Genomic DNA, 9,125 nt, shown 5'->3' with positions numbered 1-9,125 from the left:
AGCTGCTCATGCTACAACTGCGTCATTCCTGTTTTTAAGAGAATATGTTTTTCTGGTAGGGACGTATGTTTAGTAATATTTGCTCCATTTGCATTGTTTGTACTGATAGATATTTTTTATTGCATGCACCTACTGTTGTTTTTTTTTTTTTTTTACAATAACAGCAAAGGCCAAATGTGGGGTAGCCATTTTCACACTGGAATAGGCTACTTCTTCAGTAAACTTATAGAAATAGCCTGATGCTAACAGAGTTCTGTCTGGTATGTGTTCTTACAATCCTTACTCTGCAAACTGTAAGAGAAAATTGTGCAAGTGCTGCCTGTACTGTCTTCGAAGGGTTGTAAAAGAGATATTAGAAAATGAAAATATATGTTTATATTTCCACTCTTGCTGAGCTTGTTTTTAACTACCATATAAGTGAGCACCAGCAAGCAAGTAATGTAACAGACACTTTGCTAGTTGTGCTTGTTGCATGTTATGACGGTCAAATATACCAAATATGCTCAAGTAAAGATTTTTTAAACATATATGTGTGTGTTTTAACATGCTTACAAATTTGCACATCAGAACCTATTTGGTGTTACTCATTTTCTTTCTAGTGACACAACTCATGAATGAAAACTGATTCAACTCTGAGATAAATCAACAGAAACACTGTGCATATGTTTGATTACATTAGATTTGATAAAGACAAAACAACAGGAACACTGCTCATCTGACACATTCTTCATTCACTGGTATTTTAGTGTATTATAATGATTGCAATACTTTTTCTTTTTTTTTTGCTCTAATACTCCAGTAGCTGAGCGTAGCACAAATACTGGAAACATGCAAAGAGCTATCAATATCTGTGAAGAGTTTATAAGAAAATTTGTCTAAAACATCTTTACAACTCAATAATTACCAGTTAATTTGTGTTGTCTAGCAATGCACACTTCCTCCAAACACTGTTTTGCTGGACAGGCACTGATTGATGAATTTAGTTTTTTTTAAAGGAGTTATAACTTCCAGATTAGCCCACAAAAAGGCTGGTGTGTGGAGCTACAAAATGTCTGTTAGCACTGAATGTTTACAAACCAGCTTTAAGCATGTATAAAAGTATGCAATGTCGGTAAAAAATTACACACAAATATAAATGTTGTGGAGCTAATGTGACAGTAAACATTTGCTTTTCTATCACGAACAGATTATGAGACAATGGACCACTGAGCACTGACAGATCTGCGCGGACAGTGTTTCATAGACAGGCCACGACTTTGAAGTTGTTTTATGTGTCTTATCTTGGAATTTTTTAAAATTCATTACCCAGGCCCAGCAGTGAACAGAATAAACATTTAGCAGTAAAACAGCTAAGATAAACCTGTGATAGATACTTAAATAACCCAAACCCTAAACAGAACACCAAGTTAAAAAAAAAACAAAACAACAAGCAAGAAGTTTATAAATTATTAGTGTATCAATAACTGCATGCCGATGCAGCAGTGCAGAGTGCAGACGCTCCTCAGGCTCACAGCTTTTGAAGAGAAGCTGCTCTTTAAACTCGTTGTCCTGCTTTGAGGCTGAGGAGCTTCAGCCTGAGGGGTGGAGGGCGACCGGTTCATGTTCTGAGTGGGAGTGTTCATTCATGATATATGACGCTCCGCTTCTGCACCTGTTGACAGAAATGTCCTCAAAGAAATGCAGGGTGCTTCTGCGACATTTCAGGACAATATGATGAAAACCCATAATGGTCAGGCTGCTTCCACCATCCCCTAAAATGGGGTGGCGGCCACTAAATAAGCTGTTTAACAAGAGCTGATTGGATCTAAAATGGTTATTGGAAATACTATAACAAATGACAACATAGAGAAAATCTGACGTGTGGTAAAACGGTTTCAACTGTAATGTTTATTGCAAATTTGACAATTCTGTGTTGTATTTCAGTGTTAAAGTCTGGTGCAGTTATGACTTCCTCATGCAGTTGTTACAGCTTTCACAGCTGGTTTCTTGAGGCACTTCTAATCACGTGTCAAGTGCGATTCTTTGCCAAAGTCACAATTCTCCATCATCCATCCATCTGAAAGGGAGAAATCTGTCAGCAGACTGACTGTGGGTTATTTACATGTTTACTTCAAACTAATTCCACTTTGTGTGGCTCTTTTATTGTGATTTTTATTCCTCATTTGTTTACATTGCATGTTAAAGTTTGAACACATTTTGTTGTGTTATTTATCAGATTCATATTTGCTCACAATAAATTTGAAATAAAAATACTAATAGCAATAGTGTGGGGTAGAAGCATAGGCTGTAGAATAGTGAGAAACAGAACTTGCCATGTTACGGAGTTTTAAGAAAATTAGATTAAGCTAACTAACAGACTATTTGGCTGGAAGTTAAGAGCTGTTGCAGCATAAAACACCAGCTGTCTGTCGTAATCACGTCTCAGTTGACATACTGTGTACAACAGCATGCAGGAACATTAGGGAAGTATTAGGGGAAACACATGAAATCTAAAGTTACAAGCCTTTCTATTTCAACTGTACACCTCCTTATATTTGGCTAAGTAGTGTGTGATATTTATTTTTCTCCTTCCTGTAAAAACATCGAAATTAATCAATAGTTTTTTAATGCCATTACAAAGATTTGGATGTGATGTCAGAAAAAAGAAGAGCTTGATCCACTAAGTATGAAACATGAATATTGATACAGTGACATGTTGGGAAGCCATGAAAGAACAAAGTCTTTCATCTATGTTGCAGAAGAATAAAAGGATAAAGAAGTTAATGAATAAAAGTGCACGCCAAAGGGAATGTTAAGTTTGCCTCCCTGTGGTGGTCCAAGTCTAAGACATCGTCACACCCGAGAAGAAATTCTCCAATACATGAATATACTAGATTCACCTCTGTACATCCTGAGCTCAGAGTCATTAAACAGAAAGATGAAATCAGTAATTGATGCCGTTGGAGAAAGCAGCTCATACATTTGGGAGAAAGTATGTTGTTAGCATATAAATCACATTTATTTGTTTTTATTTTACATTATTATTATAAACAAAGCATGATGATGCATCACATCAGGACCTGCTTAGGGTTTTACAAACAAGGCCCAGTGGACCGGGTGTGATGTGCATATTTCTTTTATCACCTGTGGACATAAAACCAAACAAATTCTCAAGAGCAGAAGAAAAAAATAAAAAAAATAAATTATAGTAATAATATAATACTTATAGAATAATAACAATAATAATACTGCTAAATTTGTTCAATGTTTGATTTGCTAGTTATTCAGAATACAGTACGAGCATGGGGTAAAAAATAATAAGAATTTTAAAATGTTTACAAACTAGCTAATAATATGCATAATATTTAAATACAAATTCATATTTTGTGCTTTTTTTTTGCAATGGAACCACCATACTAACCGAGTCTGTGATCTAACATCCTCTCTGCAACCTTCTGCATTTTGCTGCCGTCATATTTTCAGATATCATGTAAAGCACTTTGGATAAAAGCGCTATATAAATACAACCATTTACCATTTACCATATGTATATTATCTGTCATGCACAGTTCCATACACAGGATATTCAGAATAGTTATTAACACTTTAAAATATAACAAAGATAAAAAGGCTAAAAATTTTACAGGTTTAAAAGTTGATCAGTCTAATAACAGTCTAAATGACAGCAGATTGGAGTCAATATTTCTCAGTCTCTGTGTAAATTACATGTTTGTCAAGTACCTCTGAACTGTTTGTGTGCATGGCTTCAAGATTACATTAGACTACAAGAACACTGTGTACAATCAACAGTAGCAAGATTTGTTCAGCAACAAGTGGGCAAAAAGTCAGAAAAAACATGTAGTCAAGATAAAAATAACCTCTGAGTTCCTTTATTCACTTGGTCTCATGGAAGTCTTCTGTGCCTCATTGCTGTGATGCTACAGCTAAAAGTGTCAGTGTGGCTCATGGCGTTCTGCTAACAGCCATGTTCTTTCTCATCCATGCTTGAGCTGGAACTGTGGTGGCTGCCGACGCTGTTGGAGATACATGGGGACATCTTGGACAGCAGGGGATCGCTTGGGGAAACCGGTCCGAGGCCGTTATCCCTCACCAACTCCTTCATTTTACAGGTCCGGGAGTTTCCATAGGGGCTTGGGTCCCCAGCTTCTGCAGGGATGTGGTCGAAGCTGATAGTGCCGTTATTGAGATCCAGCGTGGTTGGAGGAGACATGTCAGGGGCCAAGCTATGCTGGTAGAGCTCGGAGGGGCAGTCGCCCAAAACGGGTTCCTGTTTAATGGCTCGGGCCATCAGCTCCGATGTGCAGACTGATGAGGACGACATCACTGTCAGACCATGAGCACGGGCCTGCATCTCCAGCTCCTACAAGAAAGCAGAACGGGATGTACTATTATCACAAAGGAGTAAAAGAACACAGTTACACCCATCTTCTTAGCTTAAAGTATAAAATGGTGTTTGAATGACTTCTGCTGCCAGGAACACTTCGATACATTGCAAACAGCTTAGCTAATAGCTTAGCATAGCACAAAGACATGCAAAGAGCTGTCCAAATCTGTCAAGAGATTGTAGCAAAATCCACCAAAAAACACCTTTAAAACTCAGCAATTACTGCGTTGTATCGTGTTAGTTTAAGCAGTAAGTGTAAAAATGTGAATACTGCATGAAAAGAGGAAAATGTGGGTCTAAGCAAAACTACAAACACTGATTTTGTGAACAAGTGTTAGTAGGTGGAATTTGCTTTGTAGGACAGAGCTAGCAAATATTTCTCATGTAGTAAAACAATCATTTGTCAGTTTTGTTTTTATGCAAAATTTGTCCTCTACTAGATGCATAACACCCTAAAATAATCATTTGTAGATTTTTGTTTTTGGAATATGGTGTCTCTCTAGGATCAAATAAATACAGAAAGCTTACTTCACCAAGTTATCGGTTAGCTTTACTTTCTCCCAATACTTCAACATTCGACAAAACTCCTTTAAAAACGTCAGACTGGCCTACCTGTATACGAAGCATCAGATGGCGGTTTGCATGCTCCAGCTTCCTCTGTCTGCACTCCAGCTCCTTGGCTCTCTGCTGCTCCCGCTGTAACTTCCTGATATAGTCCACTGAGGCTTTCAGAATGGTGCCCTTATTCCAGCGCATGTCTCTGGGGTATACAGGAGACAAAGGTCTACAGTCAGCGTCAGCTGACCGGCTGACCAGAACAGCAAAGGATTCCATAGAGCCCCTCGGAGCAAAACGTTGCTGCACTTTAGTGACATTTTGACATTAGAGGAGGAAGATGTTCAAACAAAGTTAATGACAGAGTTAGTAAACAGACAGACTAAAAGGATGGCTGAGCACATGCATGCAAAAGTACTTACGGATCGTTTGATTTGGGTATTAAGGTTCCAAGCTCTTTAATGCGATCGTTGATGTTGAACCTCCGTCGTCGTTCAACTAAAAAATGGCAAATAAAATTCACGATAAGCACCACAGCCTGGTTAAGAAGTCTTACAGTTCATAAGGTGAATGAAAACAACATGTCATTTAACATACATACATTTTAGTTTTCCAGTTTTTGAAAAAGTAATTAATAAAGCACACAACACGGTCAAAAAGAAGAAAAAATTCAATGTTCAATTCTACTTTGATTAACTCACTTAAGTTGTGGTTGTCCTTCTTCTGTCTCTCTTTAGCCAAAGCACGAACTTCAGCCTCTGTGAAGCAAACAGAAAGTCAAATTGCATCACTTTGAAAAAACATAAAAATGTGATTAAATGGCTATTAAGCTCTCTCTTTAAAAATTAAGGAAATTACACGTTTGTCTTCCACATGCTGGGATGTGAATGTGTTACTTTGTTTACTAGCATCAATCACAACCAAGAAAAACATCAGCTACATGATATGATCTGAGAGCTAAAAATTGCAGTTTTCATAGTTATAGTTCATTCATATTGTGTGCGATTTAGTCATACACAAAATGCTTGACATAAACATAGAGACGATATTTACAAAACATCATTTTTTTCACTTTTTTTTGTCCATTGTGCTTTGCTTACCTACTGGAAAGCCCTCTGGCCTTTGATAGCTTTCATACTGGCCACAGGATCCAGGCTTGTCCAGTACTTGCTTCATGCCAGGAGCTGGAGTAATTATTTGGCAAATAACTGACTTAATAGTAATTTGTGCACTTCCAAATTGCACACAATATTCACATCGGCCAAGAGTAATGCTTTCAGTTTCTATATTCTGAAGGAAATGCGTCTCATTTTCACTTTGACTGGAATTCATTCACACTGAACATATCGTTTACAGAATACATGTGCAAATATTTTATTGGTATTGCAAACATTTGTCAGGGTACTTTTGAAGCAGATGTGACTGTCAGAAGAAAGGGGGTCACAGAAAGATACAGTAAATAAATTACAGAACTCGATGCATTATCCAAAACATCCAACAACAGTAAAATTAAGAATAAAAGATAATCACATGATAATAAATTGGGGTATGTATGTTTAATTTATTTACCTGTGAATTCCCTTTTAATATTAGGTGGGCAGGAGTTGCTGATGGCGAGTCCTGAAAGTGGAAGTCCTTGGTTGCTGTACACATCCAGTAAATTCCCAGAAACAGGGAGCTAGAGCATTGAAGACATGTCATTACAATATATACTTACAATACATACATAATATCCACCATATGTGAATGAAAATAAAGACACGGGTGTCAATGTTACACTGAATATTCTTTCAAACAGGAAAGCATCCTGATAAATTACCGGGTTGTTAATTTGGAGTCCTGGATCCATCAGTCCAAGAACGTCTTCACTGTAACTCGACTCCAAGCTAATAATATCGTCGATGACATCATCCATCTGTTTGACACAAAACCAGATTTTACTCAGTGTTTACAGTGTATCAGGGCGTCTGAATGTAATGAGATGAAAAAAAAAGTCTTGTAGCATTGAGGAGACGTACCTCTTTCTCACAGTTGGAGCCGAGGGTGAGCAGGGCCATGGGGCTGTTGGGAGCGCTGCTGCCAGGGCCGGGTGGCATGCTGTGCTCAGGGGGCTGGCTGCCAGATTTACCCCCCAGGGTGGTGGACAGATACTGCCTCACCTGCTGCCTTTGAGCCTGCTGGATGTGGTACTTGGTGGGATTCTCCAGGTGAGACGGCACCTTATAGGAGTGAGACAGAAACTTTACAACCAAAGCTTTTGACCACCATCATCATATCTGCACTAACGTGAGGAAAGCAATGGAAATAAGCAAATCCTGCAAATCTAAATTCAATATTCAGGTTGACACTTCTCCTAAAATCTCAAAGGATAAGCTCAGTGTGAAAAGAAACCCAAATGAATCAATCGTGTTAATTCTGTGTTGAGTGAATCATTTCTAATGCATTATGCTGATTTGTAGACTGGGAAACATCTTTTCTAATCTGATAACAGGCTTGCTTTGGAACAAATGCTTTTTCTTGCTATGTTAAACTGAGGAAATATGTTCAACCACAATTTCTGTCACATCACTAGCAGCCAGTTTTTATTGTAAGTGACTTAAAGTCTCATCTCCTCCAAAGGAAGAGTCTAGACATTTAAAAATGTCTCGCAAAATCAATGGCCTCTGAACATTCACACAGAAGCAAAAAATTGACTTTGCCTTCAACAGCTTTCCTGACTTAATGCACAATTCTCATAGCACCAAGAACAGGATCTATCACAACAAAGGATTAAATGAATTAAAGGAATAAATACGATTTCTTTTTAAAAAAAATCATCAACAAATTCCTCTTCAGCTGCTGTGTTTAGTCAATAAATCGATTGCTGCTTGTTTGAATGACATGAAAGAAAAACAATGAACCCATCTCACCTGATAGTGGCTGTATTCAAGCATCTCCAGCATTTTGTTAATTAGCTATCTAAGAAGTAATTGATAAAAATAATACACATACAGTATGTAATCCCTTTGTCTAGTTAGCCTACACTGTGGACCGCAAGCTAGCTTGTGCAAATCTGAAACCAGCGTCTATTTCTGCCCAATTTATCCAAACCTTAAGGCTCATTAGTTATGCAAGTTAAGAAATGGAGGAGGACACCAAGACTCATCCTCCCACTGCTGTGTTGTTCCAGACGAACTTTGAATTTATGTCTTTATGGAGTCCTTTTGACGTCACCACATGCACTTCACAAAGGAGGCTTTCTACTGGTTGGACAGTAGTCTGCGAACTGAAGCTTGCTTAAGGCCAACTAACATTTAATCTTTAGTTCTGCTCATCTAGTATAAAACATTATTTGTTCTGAGCACCAGAAGCACAATTGACACCATTGTTCCAAGAGAAGGAAGCCATATGGAGACCAAACTTATGCTGTTTACTAACCCCATCCATTTCCTTTAGGAATTTTAGAGGTTAAGACCAGCCACTGTTATGCAGTAACATTTGCAAGGTGAAGACGATGAACAGCTTAATTTAACGGAACGTATTTCCAATTATGAGCGACGTGACTGTTTAGATGTGGTTTGGTCCTGCATAGGTTGTTCTCTTTGAAGTCTAAAGCACCTATTATGTAATGGAGTAGCAGCCAAAAGAATTTTATCGCTTCCAAGGGTTTGTTGGCCTTATTTTTTTAATCGGCTGATCATGACGCCAAGCACAGTCAATGGTGCACTGCAAGGGGCCCAGAGGGTGCAACAATTGACTTTAAAATATGATGTGGCCAGAGGGGCATGGTGGAAGTGAAGCACTTGAAATAGCCCGGGATCATGACCTGTCAAATCATATGGTTGGCTTCAAAAGCATGTGCGAAATGTTCAGTGATAAATCAAAAAAAGAGAGAAAAGGGATCCTGGAGTGATAACCAATGGCTGGTTTAAGGCTGTTATCAAATTGACTTTCACAACTATCATCAAAATAAAATGTGATGTCGATATTAGATAAATCTGAAACTAGAACCCAATAGTTATGTAAAGAAGAGTTCTGTGACAAAAAAAGAAGAAAAAAGAAGAGAACTGACTATTCACCAGTCCTCAACATCTATAAAGGATGATGCACACAGATGATCATTTTCATGCTGCATGGACATTGTGTATACAGTCTGCTTATACAGTCATATTGTAGGGACTTGACCTCATTTTGGGGACAAAACCAA

At 38.0% G+C, this 9,125-nt stretch overlaps 1 protein-coding gene across 1 annotated transcript; it reads right to left on the bottom strand.

The window, feature by feature from the left end:
- Window positions 1–2,974: 2,974 nt before the first annotated feature.
- mitfa (melanocyte inducing transcription factor a) lies at window positions 2,975–7,881 on the bottom strand. Its single transcript, XM_051948753.1, is given in 8 exon segments — window positions 2,975–4,360; window positions 4,997–5,144; window positions 5,362–5,437; window positions 5,641–5,697; window positions 6,509–6,617; window positions 6,759–6,857; window positions 6,859–7,158; window positions 7,849–7,881. Coding segments are annotated over 8 exon segments (1,227 nt in total). The 3' UTR covers window positions 2,975–3,955.
- Window positions 7,882–9,125: the final 1,244 nt, after the last annotated feature.

This window comes from Acanthochromis polyacanthus, chromosome 5 (genome assembly GCF_021347895.1).
Source record: "Acanthochromis polyacanthus isolate Apoly-LR-REF ecotype Palm Island chromosome 5, KAUST_Apoly_ChrSc, whole genome shotgun sequence".
Taxonomy (NCBI): Eukaryota; Metazoa; Chordata; class Actinopteri; family Pomacentridae; genus Acanthochromis; species Acanthochromis polyacanthus.
This window is presented reverse-complemented; position numbering and strand designations above follow the sequence as displayed.